General features: G+C 49.6%; 1 protein-coding gene across 2 annotated transcripts in view; it reads right to left on the bottom strand.

The window, feature by feature from the left end:
• Positions 1 to 23,681, bottom strand: part of fbxl17 (F-box and leucine-rich repeat protein 17) — a 210,546-nt gene that overhangs the window by 58,316 nt on the left and 128,549 nt on the right. For both annotated transcript variants that reach the window (XM_023803000.2, XM_072708315.1), the window contains exon 8: positions 6,597 to 6,673. In XM_023803000.2, the coding sequence (XP_023658768.1) occupies positions 6,597 to 6,673 (77 nt within the window). The remainder of the gene's footprint in view (positions 1 to 6,596; positions 6,674 to 23,681) is intronic.

Below are 23,681 nucleotides of genomic sequence, written 5' to 3'. Positions count from 1 at the left end.
AAAGAGAAACAGAAAGAAGAGAGGAAAGAGGAGAGAGAGAGGGTGGAGAGAGACAAAAAGAGAGAGAGAGAGAGAGAACACACAGATGGAGGGGGACTGAATGAGGCCAGGCACAAAGATGACGACGACAACCTTTTATTTCACTCAAAAAGCAATATTTAGTGTTTCTAGTGTTCATGTTTTTAATTATATTACCCCCAAAATGATGACAAATCTCTCCTACAAAGGGATTAGATACAGAAACATCCCTGACAGCCGTCCACTCCTGGGCTGCTTAGGCGGCTTGTATTGTTATGTTACTGCTGCTTATCAATACTGATGTTAATGGCAGCGGGAGGCTCATTACATTACACTGAACATCAATGCAGTAATTATATGGATTTCTCTATATATTCTACTTATCTACAGCATGTATTGTGGTTATCTAAAATTAAAGGTTCAAGCGGCACGGACATGAAAGAGGAGGCCGTGGCCATTTAGCCGGGGAGTCACTGCTACTAACAGTGAGTCGAGACTCTTTAATAAGCACTTCTTTTGGATTACACTCATCCGTCATGGCACTCTGGCCCCTGGAAGAGAGCGAACAATGTGGCTTTGGCTATCCATCAGTCCTCTGTAATGGGCATGGAAACGTGCTCCCAACCTCAGCAAACAAGCCCCCGCACCCCCGCTGGACCCCAGCAGCTTAACATCACCAGGATAATCTCGATGTCTCAAAAGAAAAACACATATATAATAGAACATAAAAGCAAAACATCACACTCACAACTTCTCAACAAGGCTTACTGCCACCCCTCCCCCCCCCACAGGCCCCAAGAGACAGCGTGTGTTTTGAGCTCTCCTTTGAGAACCCCTTCAAACTCAGCTTATTGTCAAGATGGGGGGTGAAGTGTTTATTTCATATGAGCCGTGCCTGTTATCATCTGCTTGGAGAAGATTAGGTCCACAGCACAAATAAGACTTCAGGTCTGTCCTCTCCCCCCATCAACATTGAGCTGCCTCTCACGTTCTGGGCAGGTTATGCCTCATGTCATCCGTATACGTGTCCACAGACCTACAGCGTGCCGAAAGCAGGCCCACGCCCCACTGCAAACAGGCGCCTCCACACACCTGGCCTCTGCACCACTGCTTTGGGTCGCGCTGGGGCCCTTTTCCTTTTTATTTTTTCGCTAGAGCTGCAGTTCCTAGGAAACAGCAGCTCTGTGGTGGGTTATTAACTTGCCGCTGTGTTCAGAGAACAGGCTTCCCCTGTTTGGTGTCAAAAGCAAAGTCAATTAACATGAGAGCTGACAAAAATCCCTCTAGTACTAGAAACGGAATGATAAGCGAGGAACACTGAGGGAGGGATGAAGACACACACACGCACACACACACACACACACAAATACAGACACACACACACCTCGACACTGGTCTCATGCAGCTCTTCCCTAGCAGCCGTCCAGTGGGACACTGAGAATGCCACCATCGTGTGCAGGTTACATGTCCCCTGAGCTCATGGCAGGGACTCCAACACGTTACGATGCATTATTAATTTACCCGACAGCAGTTAAGCCCTGCGTAATCCCTGGCCCCCCCAGGGTTGAGCCACGAGGAGGCAGGACTCACACTAACAGCCTGACCTTCGCCTGATTTTAGACAGAGGATGTCGACTCTGTGAACAGGCTCTGTCGTGAGGTTTCGGGATTTGCGGTTTCTGAGGTTACCTCCGGGAGGGAGCGTGTCACCGTGAAAAGTCGGCACATTCCAAAATCTGCACCTGTATCCCCTGTGAGTAAGGCGGCTAAGATTTAACAAAGATTACATGCATAATTAACCCAAACAGAAGGCAACAAAATACTACATTTATATTTTTATCTTGTCCATGTGAAGAAATCAAAGGTATTTAATTGCATGAAGATAAAAAATTGATCCCGAATTTGAGGCACTTGTTCATCCCCAGCTGCCTCCCCCCCCGCCCCCGCATCCTTCCCTCTCTGCTGAGGCGGGTACCCATCACAGTTCGACCAAAATGAAATACCTCCCCCTACAATATATTAACTAGAGGAACGCCCAAAATTTCACAGAGTGGTGGTCTTTCAGTCAGGAACGGCTATTGGGCAACTTTGTTAAAAGGAACCTTTTTCAGAAAGGGCCTTTAAGGTCAACATATGTGCCATTAAATATCTGAGAAACGTCACTTAAAATGAATAGAAAGACAAAAAATCCAAGCCGAGAATATCAGCATGTTAATATCTGCTGAAAGTAAAAAGTTACTTTTGATTAATTTCGGTGTCTGGCTCCATCCGCCTGGGATGTATACAAATCAGATTAAGAGACACAGTCATCATCATAGTCAGTCATTACTGCAGTTCACTCCCAGTTTACAGCATTTTTCTTCCTCCCCCCCCCACTCCTCTCCCCTCGGTGGTCATACTGTGAGCGGCTGCAATTTCCTGTCGCGTTCGGCATGGTAAATCAATGTCTCCCTGAGGGGAGCCCTTCGCCGTTCGGCCCATCTCTCCCCTAACCCCCCCCCCCCCCCACGCCCATGCCGCGGGGGAAGCTGGGGAGAAGGGCGCCCATTTTCGGCCCAAGGGGAGGGCCGATGGCACCGGTGAACACCAAGAGAGGAAACAGGGGTGCTCTGCCCGTTCCACAGCGCCCCCTCATGGCCCAGCCCCAGTATTTTGCCCAAACTAATCCCCCACAATGCTCGGTAACTCCAGCCTCATCCACAGCCTTCACCGATTAGAGCATACATAAATCAAAGCACATTACGCATTTCGCTCGATTCGCAGACACTTTCATTTAAGGCTAGACGGGCCACGTTACGGCCGTGCGGATTATCCGCTAACACAGCTGCACTGTTTTACACGCAGCTCGCAGATAATTACTCTCCCCAAAGTAACATGAGTCGCGGACTCTTAAGTCCATCAGTTTTCTCAGCCGACGCACCACCTGGCGCTGGCCCCTTGTGGCGCTGCCAATGGGGCTTCCGGGGAAAAATCCAGGCACGAGACAAACGAGGAAAGACAAACCATCCACAAAGCACCTGATGTGTATATTTAGCGTGTGCATTTTTGATGATATTTAATCGGTCCATTTCGAACATGTTTCTCTATCATGGTGTGTTGTGACATTGTCGACTGGAATTTGAACCCAACGGCACCCCCATCCCCCCCCCCCGAATCCACCCTGCATTTCCCTGCCATGCTTAGGACGGCAACATTGCCAGCATCACCGCACAGAGACACCCAGGAAAGGCAAGTTGGTTTGGTTCTCTTGAGCAGGGAGGTGCCAGCTGTGGGGGAGACCGTGGGCGATGCCCAAAAAAACCCCACCAATTACTGATTTAATAGAATCATCTCAGGATACCCCCAACCCCCCCGCCCCCCCCCACAACTTTTACCAGCACCAATGTCTGCACACCAGCCTGATGTGAACCTGCAGACAGATCCTTGTACTGCGATTCACAGCAGGCGGCAGATGGGCGACGGAACACAGAGGTGAAGGTGTGACCAGTTTGTGTGGGGGGGGGGGGGGGGGATGTTGGGGGTGAGCGAAACTGGAAAAGTGGGAGAGAACATCACAAGTAAAAAAGTGGAGACGGACACAGTGATGGACAGGCTCGTCGGTCATTTCAGCTGACTGACATGATACTCTCCAGATTCTGACACGCTGGACACATTTGGGGCGGGTGATAAAATTTCAAAGTCTGTTATGGCCCAACTATTGACGAAGCCGTTCGGGTAGAAAAACAAAACCATTAAAAGCATATAGAAATCGCAGTGGTGTTAAATTAGCAGAGGGACCTGATAGCTTGTTCAGCTCGGACACGCTTGTTTACTGTCAGCCCAGTTGGGGGGCGACTTGAGATATTACTGTTTTTGGTTTTCTGCTTGTTTTTTGATGAGGAAAAAAACTTGGCCGAAGCAGCGGTGCTTTCAGCGTGCCGGCTCCCAGGCCGGGCCACGGCACCGCAGACGACAGCGACCCGACCCGGCGCGGCGCGGCACACGCAGGTTTGCTGCGAAGCCCCCGGCAAACCAGAGCGAGGCCTTAAATAACCTTAAAAACAAATCAATAGAAGCCAATCATCACATAATTAGCAGAGCGGACGGAGAGACGGAGGGAGCACAGCGCGTCTGTGCTGCATATCCTGAGGAGGCCGACTTACTCTGCCTCCGTCAAAAGCAATTACTGACCAGCTACATGAAAGGGGATTTAATGCAAGACAGCAAGGGGGTTCTCATTATTCCTCTATGTTTATTTCCACCCCTCCCTTATAAAACAAAGTGACTGTAAGAGGGTTTGCTCCGGTTCCACCTATCTGCATGGAACAGTACAATGTATGTTGGCATGGCACTGCCAATACCAAACGGCTGTAATTAAAAGCAAACATTCAGGAAAGTAAAGGGGGGAAGGAAAGAGCGCCGGAAACCTCCGAAGATCATTTATAAAAATAATTAATGCGACTGAGGGAGGGGCACCGAAAAAAACAGATGGAAAAACTCATCTCTGTTATTCAATTTCTGTAAATGCACTGAGGAAACGCAGCGATTATTTTGCGGGGAAAAGAGCACGCAGCGCCGGGCGCATTTAGCGGATCCCGGGGGCGGCCTTATGGTTCGCCGAGCGGCGGCAGAACCCCGCTTCTCGCAGGGAAGATCGCGTATCACCGGTTAATCACGTCTCAGACATCCGGGAGGGCGGGGGGGTATGCGACCGGACATTCCACTTTTAAAACTTCCCGGCTTGTCGCCGTGAGGTCCTGCCTGTCCATCAAGAACGGAAACAAACCCGCGGGGGGCGTCCCTTTGCTCATTTCGGTTGTGCTGAAGTGGACCGAAACTCTGCCAAGGGCCGCGGTCTGCAATATAAATAGTCGGAAAAGCACGTTTTTACCGAACCGCTAAGCTCGTCACCGCCGGTAATAGACGGGGAAGGCGGCGGACGTGACGTCGTGCTCACTGACATCACAGCGGAGCACCGGCTGCGAACGCGGCTAATGCTGCCCCTGGTCAGTATCCTGCTGCTACTGCCCCCTCGCAAAACTACTTCAGCTTACTTTCCCTTATTTCCACATACAATAAATAGGACAAGAATAAAAAAAAAGCAAACTGTTTGGTTTGCACTGAATAATAAGGGGAGGAAACTGCACGAGAGTCTGCAAAACTGTCACAAAAATCTGAGAATGCATTTGAAACTGTGTCTATATATAACATAAAGGAAACGCACGCAGAGCAGATGAGAAACTGGGCATGTAAAATAAAGTTACATGTTAGAGCTGGGGGGGGGGGCATTTTACATTCATAATATTTATGATACCCAGAAGTAATTATACTGATTGCTTAAAATACATGGCTAAGAGAGACTGAATATGGTGCACACACAGGATTGGGGGTGTATCTGTCCATGGGCATGCTGGGAAATGAGGTACACGGTGATTATTTCGAGTGTACTGGCTGGCACTCCTAGCCAGGCTCAGTTGCAGCAGTATGTACGAAAGCTTATCCCAGGGATCGGCGCGAGGCGAACACAGAGCCCCGGTTTCACGCAAAGCCAAATGGGCACAGATGACAGCAGCGAGGACACCGTGGGTCACGTCGCCAGCAGAAAGATAAAGGGGGCCGCAGCGAAAGCCCCTGCTTCCGGAGGGATTCGGGCTGGCCGACGCCTCCGGGTACAACACGGCCAGCTACCCGACCAAGGTGCCAAACCCTCCTCCCAAAGCAGATCTGACAGCAGAAGTCATACCATATATCTGAAGGGTCAATATTTCCCTCAAACTCCCTGGGAGCACTTAGGGCCCCTCAGACTGTAAGTGACACTACTATATATAACAACATCTTAGGCTTCAGACTTGGGGCAATTTCGCCTGTCACTCAGAGTGCTGTCTGCTGACAGGGGCCTGAATATAGTTCAGAGCCGCCCACCGCTTACGGGGGCCCCCTCGCTGAGGTGCGCCGCGGCCACGGTGACAAAACCAGCATAATCACAGGGTGTCGCCACCAATTAGCTCTCGGGGAGCAAAGGGGCCTGCGTCTGAGGATGACGTTTGGTTTCTATCTTTCTGGACGTGTCGGTAATTGCAAACATATTTGTCCTATTTAATCTGAGTCAGCTTGGGTTACCGATAAAGCAAGAAGCGAGAGGGTCGTGTTTGTTTAACGGACTCCTGCTGTGGGTAGCTGCTTAGCTGAAATAAAAATACTGCGTTTCAGGCCCTTCAGGAGATGTAGCTTCCACCCTGTATGAAACGAGGGGGTCAGGATTCTGCTGGCAGCAGTGCGGCCGGGGTCCGTGCCCCTGCCCGGTGGCCATTGCTGGTGACACCTGCCGCGGCGGATTAGGCGGAGACGGCGCTAAGCAGCCATGCAGGCCCCACCCACCCCCGACCCGCACCTCGGGGACTAACAAGCATGGACAGTGACAGCGGCCCGGTGCCGGAGACCCTACAGCTGCAAGGAAAAGCGAAATGAAGGAAAGTCAGCCTCACCACGAGGGTTCTTACACCCAAAGTGAAGCACCACTAAAGGGGGCAGGTTAACCAAGTCAGAGCCAAGCTGCCAGCCGGCAGTAAAGGCCGCGTCTCCCACCCTGCCTCTCCTTACCGTAGTCAGTGATCTTGCAGGATACCAGGTACAGCTCCTTCAGGCTCCTGCCTTCCTTGGCAATTATCTCCACACATCTGCAAGAGGGAGCAGAAAGAAAGCAATGAAGTGAGGGACTTGCTGACCCGAGCGGGCCCTCGGGGGCGGGTCGGGACCGGCAGCAGCACAAACACATGGCGGGACATCTCAGCCATTCCGCCTCGGCATCCGGGACCCACTCACTATTAAATAATTCAATTTAATCTCCATTGATTAAAACTAAGCGGCTTCACACGCAAGGGGTCGTAATGGGACTTGTAATACCAACACTTCAAAGATATCCACAGGGTAGCGGTCTTCAGAGGAGCGGAAATGTAAAACGATTCGCTCAGAAATGGCATTAATGAATAATATGTTGCTGTAATAGATTCCATGTTTCTGTTTAACCTATATAACCCGTGTTAACTAACAATTTAGATTTATTTAGATCTTGTGTAACAGATTGCTGCTAAGGTTAGCTCCTCAGCTCAAACAAAAATACAATATTGGGGGGGAAAAGCAGTATTTCACTTGCTGTGAGACCCTCCTTGTGGTGACTATGCTCCAGCGTTCATTTGACTGTCTGTACTGTACATAAGCATCCAACACAACGCGACGCTGCAAAGCAACACAGAAAACAAAGGCTTCATTTTGCAGACCCAGCTAGAATTTCACCCTGCTATTGAGGAATCTAAAGTTACTCAAAATGGAGTCCCTGTCTCAAAGCTCCGCAGTCCTTGTCTACGTCACAGCACATTTTAAACTCTTCGAAATGAGGGCACATTTTATCCATTTGTTTGGCCTTGGAAGAACCCATTAAATAAGCATTGTCTTCCAAGCCACCACAGACCTGCTGTCTTGGCAAACTTCAAGCATTCTAATGTTCCAGGAGGCTAAAACAGCCACAGTAATTGCAATCCCATCTTTCACATTGTATTTTCTTCCCTGGAGTCCATTTGCTGGGTGACGTTACAGCAGGCCACTGCCGTCGTCGTCGAATGGGCAAAGCGGAGCCTGATTGGATTAATTGACCCACACACACACACACACACACCTCATCCTGGGTATCCTGGGATGCCGACGCCTGAGCACGCACATCCGCCACAATTGCTAAGGCGGGCGGCTCCTCGGAGAGCTTGTTAAGGAGCTCCCAGCACTCTGAGCCAATTAGGAGTGACAGGGACAGGAAGGGCCCTCCCACTCTTTGGGGCCCGCTGAAATCAGAGCAGAGGATCTGAGGTGAGTGCCAGCAAGCATCGAACGACATCCCCAAAGACCAAGTCGGCGCTCCCTGTAACTCAGCGAAGCTCTGCTGGTGGGCACTGGCGGCGATCCGTTACAGCGGCGCGGGCGTGAAGCAGCACGGCGTGAAAAATGCAGGCATGCCAAGGATAAATTAGGCGAGGGGGCATGCTTCAACACGCTCCCCTGCTCCACACCAGTTAATGCTCTAGGAGTTTTGTGGATGTGAGAGCTGCCCGTGTGTGTGTGTGTGTGTGTGTCTGTGCCCAAGTATCTATTCTGGAAATGACACCAACCCAATGGGAAACTATTCAGTCTCCCAGCAGGGTGAAGGAAAATGACACTCCTGTCACTGCGATCAAACGAGGACAGCGAAGACAGAATAGTTAGTGCTGCTGATAGCGGCGGTGATGCTAATGCTGATGAGGATGATGATGGATGAAGAGGAGAAAACTGACTAAAAACCAGAAGGAAACACAGCTTTCCACTGAAATTATAAAACTGAAATATTCAGCTGGTGCATTTAATAATTTACTATTTCTTCCTTATTTACATAAGAGTGGTACTCCACATTGTTGGGATTCTACTTAATTTTAATGCGGGGAAATAAAATCATTTTTAAAATTAGCCATCAAATGCTTTTTCCCCGAATATAACTTCCTAAATTCACAATTTATACCATTATACCACCAGATGTACTGAGTTTTAAAAAATTTTGCACATAGAAAATAATATAATAAATTACTAATGTAATAACGTTCACCAACCAACAGTATGGATTGAGGTTAATTATTTGGTAGAGGGCAGACAACTACAAAATGCAAATGTTAAACATGTTTCTCTTTGTCCCCTTTCCCATATTTCTGGATGTTAATGCTATTATTTTGGCATTGTTTTTCTCTGCCACCTTCGCTAATGGCACTCACTGACAAATACTGTTTTTGAGCTGGGCTGTCATGACTGGAGGCTTCCATATCCAATGAGGGAATATTAAAACTGTTTCCATGACAACTAAAGAAGTTCACAGTTGAGCGATTAGTGTGAACGAAATGGCAGACCGAGCCAATTAACACGGGAGGGACTCAGGACGGCAGTCCGTGTTGAGACTGGGCCGTAACAGCACCGGCAACACATGACAACGTCCAGAAGTCTGGTCAAATCCACAGCATTCAATCCAACAAGCATGAAGAGATGCTGTAAAGAACCATCGTGTTAAATTAAACGGGAGAAAATTTTGCTACCCAAAAAGTTTTCCCGACCCCACTCCCCCCCGCATCAGCTTCTGATCCAGGCTCTGGTCCTCATTCGTCTAGACGCCGCCGCTGCTCATCTGCCTCGTCGCATTTGTTGCAGGACTGATTCAAAACACAGCTGCCTGTCTACTCTTTAACTTGCACCGGAAGAAGCACGTCTGTCTCTCCTGATGGTTCGCTGTTGGTTCCGGCACAGCCGGCGGCTCAGGAAGTTACCTGCAGGACATCGCCAACCCTCACACACCTGCCGGATCTCTACGGTGAGCAAGCCCGCGCTCTAAAAGTCCCTCCCGTCCTGAGCTGGCTCCCCCTGTACTGCTACTGGCCTTCCTGCCACTGCTGGAACAAGTGCCAGACATCTGCAGATTCACTCACCCTCTTGACAGAAGCTGAACCACCCCCCCCCCCCAGCCTGTGCCCTCAGCCCACAAAATCCACACTTAGCACTTGGCTCCAGAAGCACTTCTCACTTAGTGTTAACTAATAACACTAGCAGCAGCTGCATCTATGGCAGTTTCCTCTAATAATAATGATAACTGAAAGTAATGAAATACGATTCTATGCACTGTTTTTTTTTCTTTCTAAATATATCACAATGAAAACGATTTTGGCCCAAGACCAGTTGATATTTTGATACAGGTCATCAGTGCCGTGATCAGAGCTTTACAGGAATCAAAAATGTACCAATATATTCAGCAATAAAACAGTTTCTCAAAGAGGACTCACAACAGAATCCACATTTTTCAGAATGGTCAGCTGTCAGGGCCTTTTACCGCAAAGCTACCACAACTGTTCCATTTTTAAAGGAGGGAATTCTTTTTTAGTATTTTTTGCCGTGCAGAATTTCAGATTTTACATCATTACTCAATAATTTAGAAAGAAAGAAAGAAAGACCTGTATAACAGATTTTCCCCCCAAACCAACAACATCATGGTGTCCCACCCCGCCCCCCACCATCTTGCACTGTCACCTGGGAAACATTGTGACAGCACCCCCAATTGGCAGGGCCACGCTCCCCGCTGTTCAGTCAGGAAGATACGGCCAAAGGGGTTGTTACCACGCCGGATTGCCGTCACTTACAGCTAAGAAAACTCTGCCGGATTGCCCTCTGGGTTCTCCGCAGACACCCACCCCAGCTTCCCACTGGAAGTACAGTGTTAACAGACATAACGCTCAGAATGGAGATCTTGGAGATCTCCCATAGGGGTCAAGAAGCATGGCGTGTGTTCCGGCCTTTAACAGCGAGCTTGACGCTCAGCATGTCAGCAGTGATTTACCCCCAGGCTTTCAGACGAATTAAACATGGAGCTTCCTGTGTTTAACCACAATTACCCCCCCTGACAGTTAATTATGCTTCACATTTGCTGTAAAGGCATTTCAACCATTTGAAATATCACTCCTATCCAGTGCAATTAGTGGATTGTACGGAACCCTCAATGTACGGCATGGCATTTAAAGTTTTATTATTAATTATTATTATTATTATTCTTTGTAATGAATTATTATTATTTCTAATAACTATTATTATTATTATTATTGTGATTCTTACACCAACAGTATCTGTTATCAGTATTTCAGCATAAAAGATTTCTGTAACATGTTAGTGTTCAAATAAACAAAGGTACAGCTCTACATTCTTGATTTCAGTTTGCAGGTAAATCATACATTTCTGTCTGAATAATATCACCACACTATGGGCAGAATCTCACACGCAACCTTGAAAACGTTCATGTGAATGAACATCGTTTAGGCTTGACGAGGAGCTTCACGAAGACCGAGACGCAGAAAAATCGACTCTGCTCTCATTCTGTGGTTCCAGAGGTCTGACAAGGTGGACGAAAAAAAAAGCACTGAAAATAAAAGCCCCTATTTATCACAATCCCCAGGCAGGCGCGCAGCCATTCATGCTGCTCTGTCGCAGCAACTGCACGATAGCGGCGGAGACGATGGGGAGCAGGAGGGGGACGAAGAGGAGAAGCACGCAACGTGCCAGGAGGAAGCTGGAGCCACCAGCTTCACGGTGAGCTCCAGGTGGCCCGTTCAGGTGAAGGGTCCGCAGAGTGATGGTGCTTTGGGGGTCAGGCCATCAGAAGAACCAGTGCAATAATGAAAGGACAGAAGTGCCCCAACTCTGTAGTCTAAATCTGTCCTAGCAGAAGCTTCTTGGAAGGGCGGTGAGATGTTTTCCAGGCTTAAAATTCCATAACAAAGCAGAAGTTTGCTATGTCAGTAAGCACAGGGCATGAGGATGCCAGCCCACCAAAGGAATTATACATTAAACAGTTTATTGGCTTCTATCTTCCTCCCCTTTTCATCAGACACTATAGGGGTGACATGCTTCAGCCGTTATAGTGACAATGACCAGATAAGACTCCTAAAACACTACGATTAACTAAAAAGAAGGCTGCTGGGCCTGATCCTGAGGCACACGGCTGTCTGCGCATTCGAGGCCGAACAAAAATCCAAAGAGTCTGCAGGCTTCTCTAAGTGGGAACATCTAAACGTTTCAGAAGGTGCATCTGCTAAGGCAATAAGGCAACAGGGTTACAGAGAGAGAAACACAGGAATATCGCACATAATTTAAGCGCCGTGTTGATGCCACCAGTAGATGACATAGTGATTAAGGAAACAGACCACAGATCTATACTCTAGATTTCCCGAGGTCCATCTGAAAAGGAAAAAAAAAAAACTTAGCAGTAAAATATCCATCTGTACGAAACGGACAAAAGTATCATACTGGACATTACTCCGGACAAGGCCATCTGCTTATTATCAGTCCGGGCGTTTTCATAACAGTCTGTTCACTAAGCGTGCCAGACCTACAGCCACAGCCAGAAACGGTGTTGGTCAGGTGGCGGGGAGGGGGGGGTTCTTGGTCACAAAGGGGAGTGGACCGAGGCAAGGTTCGGGGGGTAGCACCCTAGAAGAGTGCAAATGGGTGCATGATTGAACAATTAGAGCTGTTTAACACCTCTTACAGCAAGGCTGCATGAGAGTATCTGGTGTCCCAGCTTGGTTCGCACAAGTGTGAAGAGAGAGTGAGAGAGAAGGAGAGAAGGAGGGAGGAAAACTTAAATAAAAAGCAGCCAAAAACCGTAGCCGCATCCAAAGGGCGCTTTATGCCCTTATTTTATTTATTTTACACAGTTTGGACTCCTGGAAGGCGAGCGTACACGTGGTGGTGCAATTAAGACCTGGCCTCATTCCCAGCCCAGCACTGCAGCCATTAAAATGACAGTCAGATTTCTTTGTTTGTCCGCCGTTAATCACAGCTTATAAAGCGGCCTCACCCACGCCCAGTAAAAAGCCCGGCGACTCCAAGAACTTGTCATCGCCTCTTAAAAAAAAATGTGGTGCCAGGGTAATAAAATCTCACATAAATGCCCATCAGTTCCGTACTGGGGCTCTGCCATGGACAGAGAAGCGCCCGGCTCAGCTGGCGCATACAATTACAGGACCACACGACAACCGGCAACCCGGACCTCCTGGGCGAAGCCCCCCCCCATGGAGAGACGGAGATCATGCACCGCCTTGTAATGAGATGTCGGGGTTGCTCCGTCAAAGGAGTTCCTGCCTCTCTTGTCGAGTCTATCGTTGGGTCCCTGTGGGACATGGGAAGTCAGGTTTAAGCCCCGCTCACAGCCCACAGGTCTACCAGTACGAGGTAACCGTCATCTGTAAGCATGCGGCATTTAACAGGCCAGCTAGGCATGCAAAAGGGCAGCAGGGTCATCCCCCCCACCCCGAGTACCCAAAATGCACCAGGCTGCAGCGATTGCACCGCTAATGCCATTACAAATGGTTTCAAAAGAACCTGACTTACTGAAAGTTCACGGGAAAAAATCCCTGTTTAAATGTAACACCGCGCGCCCACCCCCCCCACCCCCCCAACCTGGCAGAAAGAGGGTCAGAGTCAAAGCCATAAATCGCAAAGCCTGGGGAAAGGGAGCTGTTACCCCCGCGACGGCGGCCCATAATTCAGCTGGGCGGGATCTACCCCATGGCCAGGGCTGATAACAGGTACAGTCGGGGGCTAGGAGGGGGGCGGGGGTGCAAGGCGATGCGGCCGACGGGAGCCCAACAGCACAGAGATAACTTCGGTATAAATTCACCACCCAAAGGAATGTTTCACTTACAGCTTGATTTTCCTATTTGTCTTTCATGGCTAATTCTGGGGCCAAAGGGTAAGGATTCCCAAAGCAGGTCACCACGGCGCCCACCCCCCCCACCCCCAAAACACACACGGTGACACACACAGCGCCATCCTGACCCCTGAGCACCAATATCCCTCTGTAATGGTCACTTTCGACTAACTTGATAGCAGGCAGTTACTGCAGAAATCATAAAACTCAAATAATAATAACACAGCAAACAGTGGGGGGGGGGGCTGGGTTTAAAATACAACCACAGGTTGTCATCTAGAACACTGCTACTGACCACTGGGCCAGCTTTGCATTAAGATGCTCATGGGTCCTTAAAATTCAAAAGCTCCTTTGACCGTTAAATAGAACATAAAATGGAAAATGGTCATTAGCTCAATATTGCGATTCACTATTAAGAGGCATCTACTGGGGCGGGGAGCTCGGCTTGAATAGGAGACGACTGATTAAAACAATACAGCCACCCATAAACACATCGTCCTCGGCACCTAGCCGGCGCGCACCTTCCGTACCGCTTACTCTTTCTGCTCCTGCACATGTCCCGCAGCCACCGAGGGTGGGAGCAGCAGCGGCCCCAAGGGGCCCCCACCCACCGGGGGGGGGGCCACACAGCGGCGCACAAGCGACACTGCAGAGCTCTCTCCCGAAATGGAAAGCGAGCCACAACTCCGTGATCCGTCGTTAATTGCTATATACTTTGATTACAACCCATTCGTTTTAACGAGCGGCGATTGGCGGTGTGATGGTAGGAGAACAATATAACCGGCGCGTTCATGACAGAGGCTAAATTGGAGAGTGTTCATTAAACTAATGGATATAAATATGAAGCGAGAAAAAAAAAATGATTTTGCCTGGTAAAGAAACAAGTCAGTGCCTGGCATGTGATTTCCCAACGCGATGACATAGCACAGATACTTCAATTACACCGGCCTGGTTTTAATTACAGGAGATACGTCTCCGGTGTCTGCTTACAGTAGAAATGAACATCGTTTTTCTCCCCTCCCCCCCCCCCACACACACGGACGCGATAAGCCCCGCGTTACCGAAACGGATAGCGCTTCATTAAGTTTACCTTTCCCGACTCGTAAGTGGAGACCGAAACCTTCGATCAAGGCCGAAGGGAACGGAGGTGCGGGCGTGTGGGCAAGCGGGCGAGGGACGTGAAGATGACTGTTCGCTGTGGAAACGCCTATCCCCCACCAAACGTTAATGGGCAGTATTAATTACCACACGCTCTGAATGCAGCCCCATCTCACCATTCATTCTAATGAGCAGCGACCAGCGATGCAGAGCTAGGAAAACTTATTAAAAACAACAATAACTGCTATGCAAATGGGAAGCCCAAAATCACAGCGACGGCGTCAAGGGGCATGGCCCAAATGTGCAACCGAAATCCACTCTGTTTCCGATTTACAGCTGCGGCTTCCATCTTCGCCACTAGGTCAGGTGCAAACACAGAAATATGGCGTCATTTTCTCAGAGAAAAATGCCAGCAGAAGTTTCCCCAAACTGGGCCAAGAAAAAGCCGTACTCTTCCTTGGGATTTGGCGGCCGGGGGGGGGGGGGCGTGCCTACCACTGCGCCAGCCCGCACTGCTGGCCATTTAACCTGCAGACTTGACTTACTTTACCATACGCTTTCTTCTTCACAGCCAAAAAAAAGACAGTTAAAGCATCTCCGGGAGAAAGCAAGTTAGTCGTTTTGAATCGTACATCTCCACTACTGCCCGCATGCTCCTAATTATGGAATTTATGCAAGATATAAATAATGTAATATAATAATATAATAAATGTAATAAATAATATAATAACATGAAAGAATGTGGTAGACGGATCTCAGAGGAACTGCGGAGACACTAAGTGCCCAATAACAAAGGCCACTGGACTACAGTTTAAGCACAAAGAAAATGGTGTGGGTCCCTCACGTATATTTCACTGCACACCATTTATGACATTAGCAACCTCACTGCTGATCTGGAGGCAAGGAAAAACCGGACAGATTTTTCCTTTCTTTTAAGTCATTCCTGCATTTGGCCTGTTTGGACATTCCTGACATGCAGTCTATCTCCACAGCTCCTCTCTCCAGGCACACCCCCGCCCCCTGGCCCAGTACCCAGCATTATCGACGAGCTACACACACGATGTAAGCTCAAGGCCCCCCACACCCATTACCCCCTGACACACTACAGAGTGCAGTGATGCATTTCGGTGAAGATAATCAAATATGAAGATGCTTCCGTAATTTTTGCCTGTATTTACATAAACCGGTGATGTTTCACGGCGTGTATTAGCCAAAGACGACGGCAATTAGACCTTAAACCAACTCAAAGGCTTCAAACACAATTCTGGATGCACATCACTAGAATAAAGCACTTCATCTTAACATCTATACAATTACCTATTTAAAAAAAACGATCTACTACTATTCTGTGAGTATCCTTAATTGACCCACAAACAAGCCATAATTGAAAAACTTTCAAAAATATATTAGTCAATTTAGCAGATACATAAAGTGTACCTTACGTGCGCACTGAAGCAGAGGAAGAGTAAGAGTCCTTATTAGGTCAGACTAATAATGCTTAACATGTCACCCCGTCACAGTCCCCAACTGCTTCAGAATAAACACTAACAAACAATTTCCAGAGAAAATAATAAATACATAATATATGCGAATATGCAGGGGTGGCTGAAAATAATTTTCTCGACCTTCAGAGCTTTTGCAAATACGTGTTGAGGCCATTTTAAACAGGAAAGCGAAGGCGAGTAACTTTGGATGAAGGTGTCATAGCAGTAAGTAAACGTGTGCTAGCGAGACACCTCAGAGGGACAGCAGCTCGATCCCCAGAGCGCCGGGAAGGGAACAGACCTCCAACCGGCTCTCCCTCCATTCAACAGCAAAAACAAAAGGAGAACGAAAAAGAAAAGAAAAAAACAACCTTGGGGTGAAAGCTCATGTTCACCAAACGGCTGCCCTACTTCGTGCTCCTGTTTAGATTGTAATTTGTGCTGCTTTTTAATTGTTTAATATCCTCTTTAGCCACTAAAACTTACGTAATTAGCCACCCTTTGGAAATTTCACCTATTTGATTTTTCCTGGTTACAATTCAGGTTAAGGACCCAACACAAGGCAGCAACCTCCATCACCTGCTGGGTCTGCAGCGTCAAAATGCGTTGCCCTCAAAATGTCTTTAATGACTAAATTACCTGTAGTTCGCTTGAGCCTTAGTCCCAAAAAAAGGCAGCTACTTGTTAAACCAGGACGCATCCGGATGCATGTTGCGAAGGGGGTGGTACCTGCGATTTTAACAATAAACTCGAATGACATAAAAGGACCACACTTTTATGTATTGTCAAATTAACCATCGGTACAGCAAGGCCCAGGATATTAGCTAGCTACAAACTAACGTAAGAAAACATTAAATCATATTACCCAAGCTAAAACTCTTTAATGTAATTTATAGTGCAATCCCTGACAAAAACAGGAAAGGTTTCTGAAATAGCCTCACTTAAAATTACATGAATTTCATGAGGTATTACAGAAGAATTTCAAAATATGAGCCCCATTTTTTCCAAACGGATATGTAAAACTGGCACTGTGCACCTCACTGGTAAACGATAATGGCTGCACCACTTCGGAGAGGTGTCTAACTGCGGTGACACCAAGCCGTCAGGCACTCAGTAAAACACGTGTCGCCTGGCTCGATGGAGCGCGTCGGGCGCGGAAGCCCGTGGCCGGAATCCCGGACGAACCGCCGAGGAGCGACGTTTGATCCCGTGCCGAGAGCGAGCAAGGAGATTTTATCCTGGCAGCAAGGTGGGAAAAGCACAGCATAGGTCACCCACTTCCGCGCCCCCCACCCCTTACCCCCATCACAACCACGGAGATGGCATCTCACAGGGGGTGTGCGGCAGGGGGTGGGGGCGAAATCCCATTATCTTGGTACCAAACTGGATTTCTTAAAGGACTCCGGGAATAGGCAATGTTCCAAAGGCTTGTCATTTACTTACCATGCTAAGATTAGTTTCATAGAGTGCCGAATTGGCAGAGTAATTCTCACTGTATGAGGAAAACAACTTTGGTTTCAATTTCCTTACGGCAGGTTTGGGGTTTGGTGGAACAGACTAAACAAAAAGAAAAAAAGAAGATAATCTAACGGGAAAAAAAAACACAAGATGCAATCTCCCTCTGTGCGCACAAAAGACCAAACATTTGCGTACACATTTAGGATTTTATGAGAAGGTTTTCCGAACTGAACACACCATTAGAGATTTTCTGTGAAGATCCCTTAAGATCCCTCCTGCATCGGCACAACATTTACTCTCCCAAAATTCAAATATTATCAGTAGTACAGCAAAGACACAATATAGATTTTATTAATGGTTTTATGGATTGGAAGGGCAAAGGGGCTTACGACAATGAAAATGAGCGCAGTAAGTTATTTCCTTAACTTCCCCCAATGGAATTAAAAAAATATGCCGAAGGAATGTTAAGAAGAAACATAAGTTAATTACATCCATTTTCCTTGTAAACAACAAAGCATAGATATTAAAAACCAAACTGTGCAACGTGCAGAGCGAGCTGCTGTTTCTGCGGTGGCACCTAAAGGCACAGGCACCCAATTCTGAGCAGCGCGTCTGGATGGTTGTCACCGTGGAGATGCTGGAGCGGCAGGGTGCCCCCGGTGTTAGAGCATGAGGGCACCCCAAACCAGCCGCTCCTCCTGGGGAAAAGCCAGAGGCCATTCCGGAAACCTCTGAGGGGGACAAGAGAAAAACTCTAAGTCTGACGGGTGTTTTAAGAACATCCATGACATCCAGTCCCGCAGATCACGACACAGCCCTGCAAAAGTCTTACGGCCCCACCTCCCACTTATTTTTGTGGGGGGGGGTGGGGGGGGGGGGATTAATGCAACAATCATGAAACCCCAGGTCTCAGAAGGGAATGATAAAGCACACCACACACGCCTCTAACAGGAATTTCGGGTGAACGGATTTCTGGGACCAACGGCTGCATTTCATCCGTCCGGCCATAATTCATCTGGCCAATCGATGGAGGAGATGGGGGGGTATCTGCGTCCTGCCTGGAGCTATCGTGGCATCACGCCATGCTGGGATGTGAGCGCGTGGCTCAGACTGGACCAATGACAGCTGCTGGGGAGATAAACCCCCCCATCGAGTCTTCCCGATAAGGCCGAGCAGCAGAGGCCTCTGGGCGGCACGGCACCACCCTGGACCAGCCAAGAGGAGGGGGGCACACAAAACACGCGTCCCAGCAGCGGAGACCCCACACCCAACTGTATGTAGTGAGTAGGACACGTCTGACATGAGAGCATGTGCAGCCTATGTGGAAGGGCACGCTATTAATTCTCTGAATGCGCTATGAAAGCCACCCCCCCTGAAATATAACAATGTGTGCATTACATCGAGACCCCCCAAATGGTCATACACACACAGTCACACCACACACACCAGGACTTAGCACTCTTTCCCATACGTTAGATTCATTTTAGCCGTTTTTTTTTCCCTGTCCTTGACGTCTGGTGACAGTGTCACAAATGTTATTTGTCCCGGAAGGTTCTGTCTGCGACTCCGAGGCCACCACCAAAGAGAGCGAAACAGCAGCGTCTGGGCCGGCGCTGAACACAGGCTGTGGTTTGGCAGAGCGGCGCAGGTCTGTGCTGGAATTAGGCCGTGTGCGGCGGGGTCTAATCCCACATCAGACCACGCCGGTTCACTAAAGTCTGGGCCACAGCAGCCCGAAATGGGGCTCCGGCACCACCCACGGACCCTAATGGGCTTTGGTTCACGCTCCATCCCCCAAATGTCTCGCTAACAAGCCCGCAACACCCCGCCCCCCAAGGAGCATGAAAAAGTCATCAAGGCCTCTTAGCAGCAAACGCACCCGGGGGTCACGCCAGCACACCCACGGCAGGGCTTTACCAATGGGGGGGGGACCCGGGTGTGGTTTTGTGAGGAAAGAACCCCAGGAGCCCCCTGCAGGACAGAGAGGGAAGGACAGAACACTAGGGACTGAGAGGCAAGCGATGATTCACCAAGTGTGATGGGGGAGGGGGGGGGGGGTTACAGTCTGGGAGGAGCACTGATTTACGTAGTAACCCCCTAATTACTGCACACCGTATCTCCACTCACAGCTCTCGTGCAAACACTGACCATCTCACGGTGTGGCTGTTGCACTCTGATAAGTTCTCGTAATAAAAAAAGCTGCTTTTTAGGAACAAGTCACTGAAAAGCTGAGCGTTATCTCACGACTCAAGAAAATACAAAGGAAACTGGACAACTATTTATTATTGATTAGCTCATTAACCAATTCATTATGTGCCATATAAAAGCACTGACAGTCCCAGACTTGCTCAACACTAACGCGTTGCAGCCAGACAAGCAGCCGCATGCACTGCGACGATCCTCCCCAGCCTGCACGCCGCAGACGAAGGCAGCTCCCATGTGATGCACTCTCACCATGCAAAGCAGCATCGATCTTCCCGTCTCTCGCAACTTCCGCCATGTATGGCCGCAGCCAGGAGTTTACTGACACAGACTCAATTACACACCTCGCTTTAGGGTACAACAGCAAATTCCTCCCCCAAACCTGATACTAGGAACCTTAAATCAGCACAACACACCCAAAAAAAGCCTGAATGCAGAGACCGGAATTATACTTACATTTACGTATTTTAGCAGATGTTTTTTTCCCAAAGCAATGTACAAGTGGGGATCAGAGAGCAGGAACAGTCAGTGTCCCTCAAGAAACAGGCGTTAAGGGCCTTGCTCAAAGGTCCAGCAATATGATTATTCTCCCAGCTATGGGATTTGAACCCACGGCCTTCCGGACATGAAAACAAAGCCTAACCCACGGAACTGCACACTGCACCAAAAGGCAAAGGAATGGACGCCGCTGCCCAGACAAGTGGGCCGCCCTAATTTTAGGCCTCCCCGAAACACAGGACATTTCATATTGATTAACGACACACGGCGGGGTCCTTAAATCAGAGAAGACATTCACTATAAGCTTCAGCATGGAAAAGGCAGCCTAAGGACATGCCAGTTAATGACTTTCTGCTCAGAAACAGGCAGGCGTGCGCTGGGCTGGGGGGCTCTGGGCTCAGCGCTCCCTCCAAAGCCCGGAGCGCTGACTGGGCCCCTCCGCCTCCCACGCCTTCACATCTATTCTAATAAGGAAACTTCAAATCCCAGAGACCTCTTAGAAAGCAGCTGTCTGCCCTGCAGCGCTCCGACAGAAGGGAACTGTGACGGCCATCCCTCCTCCTCCTCCTCAGCCCCTCAGCCTCCATCGGCTCCTCAGATCTCGCTGCAATTTGCACCCGCCTGCACACCCAGCCTCCATTCCCGAGCCCTATCTGTTTTTTTTTTTTTTTTTTAATTTTTCTATTTACGTCGTGCAGAAAGTGGGAATTACTGTTTATCGGAAAATCTGCCCCGAAGACGCAGCAGAGTCTGAGAAAGCTAAACAGCAGAGTTGACTCTCTATCTCTCCATGCAACCGCCGCCATCACTAACCACTCATCTATCCCAGCACCCCAGCTCGCCGTGGCTGTAAAGACGTTCGTTACTGTGGCGGCGTTGCCGTAGAGGGCGTCCGCAGTTTACCCTCCGAGCTTCACCCGGATGCAGGGACTTGTAGGCCCCCACCCTGTAAATTCACCTTCTCGCACCATAACTATGAAGGAGACCCAGCAGGCTCAGCACAGACCGGGGGAAACGGCCTAAAAATGAGATCCAGGAGGGGTTGAGAGCTTCGCCAGAGGGCTCCCAGCAGAATGGCGCCGCCTTCACTGGTGAAGCACAGCCCGCCTGCATCATGTCCACTGATCACATCAGAGTACCCTAACAGGCAGGAAAGTCAGAGCACTGGTTTGGGGGAATGGATGGAGCATAGGGGCCCTCAGGAGCCACAATGATGTCTCACCCGGAGCCAGAATGCATCTGAGGCCCAGCGGTCGCAATCTGGCTGCGGCAAACAGCGGCACGGCGCAGCACGCCAGCGACCTTGCTGGGGGCGAGGTTGGCCTGCGCCCCCTACACTCACAGGAGCCCGTAGATCGCTGCTGCTGCGACGGAGCAAATTTAGGCAGAGAGAAAGGAGGCCGTACATCCCATCGATCATCTTCCTCTGAGAACGTGTGTCCTTCAGACGTGGGCGGAGGAACCTACCAGCCTTCTCAGCCCTCGTCCATCAGAAGCACCGACATCCAACACTGGGTCGGTCTCTGCATCAAGGGGTTCCTTGGGGATGCGGGGCGATGTTTAGAATCCAGCTGCGGACCATTCAGCATGCGCAATAGCGGTTCCATCAGCAGATGTGAGGAATTTCTCAGGATCAGTGAGCGTGCAGAATTAGGAATCCTTGTTAAGCTAATCCATAGCCATGTCAGGAGAAGCCTTCGTGTTCAGATAACCATTTGGAGCTTCACTTGAATTCATGGCGGGTGCGTCTTACCGAAGGATTCAAAGTTAAGTAACTCGATCCAGGGCACGGCAGCTGGGCCCGGCTGGGGCAGACAGAGCTGGAAGCAGGGCTGAGGAGATGAAAGGCCGCCTGGTTTCGATGGCCCAACTGAACTTGCGAGACGCATGGGTTGTGGATGGCACAGACGCAGGATGCAGGTGTGTCCCGAGAGGTCGCCGATCAGCAGCCACCCACCAGAACCAGGCCAGGGCACGACATAGACGGGCCACAACCTCACGCCAAGCGGCCCACCTCCCACGGTGACCGCAGCAGCACGGAAGGAAACTGGAGCATCGCCCAGCAACGGCGGCCTAGTTTGAGGCTCCGCTTCTATCAGACTGGCTCCTGTCCTCCACCTCAGTGGACGGAGGCATGGACAGGGTGGGCCGTAATGTTTCCCTTAATGCGTGTCACTAAAAACACACCTGCATGCGCACACGCACACACACACACACACACACACACACACTCGCCCATTTCAATTTCAGAGGCACAGCCCTGATCAGAGGCACTGGCACATCTCCTGAAATTGGGGCCGTGCAGGATGACAGAGCAGCCTGGGCGCAGGTGAGCTTCGCTGCCGGGGGGCTGATCTGAGGCCCACCATGGCAGGGAGTCCCAGGCAGAACAAAACTAATTAATTCTACCTAAATAGCAAACGCTTACCACCCCCCCACACTTCCTGTCCGTTCCCCAGCTACCGTGTAAGCCGGCTGTCAGTCACAGACAGGAGAGCAGCCTGGAATATGCCTGGAAGCCCACCACCCCTACCCGCCACCCCCACCTGATGTTAGAAGGGCTTGCCGAGCACGCTATTCCTCACAAGGGTGCTGCACTGCACAGGGTCCCCCCCCTGCCGGATATTAACAGCATTTTTCCCCATTTCCCAATTCAACATGCCGTGGAGCAGGCTGACCTGATCGCTCAAGTGCCCCCCGCCCCCAACAGGCAGGCAGGTAGGTAGCTGCAGTCGAACAGGCCTGACCCGGGAACAGCTCACATCTCACAAAGCTTCACACAATGCCAGTGCCCCTCACTCCCATTTAGGCAGCTAAGACTGTATAATGAAGTATATTATTTCATGGCTGCATTCTAAAAATAACAAGGAAAGAGCGGATGAGTATTTTTCCCAGAGCGATTAGCCTGCAGTATCCGTCCCGGAGACAGGGAGACAAAGGCGGCCTTTTGACTGGGGAACGCGCTGAGCGATGGTCAGGCTGCTCGCCATATCGGGCAGGAAACCAAATCCCTGCATGCTTACATGGAAACTAAAACTGAGGGACAAGGAACAATCAGCGAGACCCGACCGCAAAAGGGGGCTCACCGAGCCGACATCTCCCTTCCCCCCCCCCGCCCCCCGTAGTCAGGCCACGTCCACATCAGATGATGACCATTAGTCAGCTGGAAGGGCTGCAATGTGCACGACCAGGCAAGCCGGCATTAAGACAAGGAATATTTAAGTTGAGGGGTTAGGGGTAAAAAAAAAAAAAAAAAAAAAGACAAAAAGACAAGGCCGAGGTACAGAAACATTCCCAGCATCAAGATACAGACTAATTGTACGAAGCATCAACAGGGAGCTTGTGTAGGGGCTTAGCCTAGCTGAACATAAAGGACTTAAAGGATTAGCCTGTATAATCTAAAGCCTCCCATTATTTACTCGTCTGCATGTCCTTCCTGCAGGACGGGGCCGTACGTCTCCCTCGCTGTCCTGCATTTTTCTGCTCTGATCTTCGGTTCCCTTCAATAACGCGGATCTAAAATAAATAAACATAAATAAATATATGTATTCCACGTACTCGAGCACAAACAAATTACAGGAGACACAGGAGAGGAGAGGTATCGGCCTCTCAGAGGAGGTCCGGAGAGTGTGGTGCCGTGTCGGTGAGGAGCCGGATCAGAACCATGCAAGCCGTGGGGTAGGGGAGGGC

Source organism: Paramormyrops kingsleyae, chromosome 2 (assembly GCF_048594095.1).
Source record: "Paramormyrops kingsleyae isolate MSU_618 chromosome 2, PKINGS_0.4, whole genome shotgun sequence".
In the NCBI taxonomy this organism is placed as follows: domain Eukaryota; kingdom Metazoa; phylum Chordata; class Actinopteri; order Osteoglossiformes; family Mormyridae; genus Paramormyrops; species Paramormyrops kingsleyae.
Note: the sequence above shows the minus strand (reverse complement) of the source record. Positions and strands in the feature narration are given on the sequence as shown.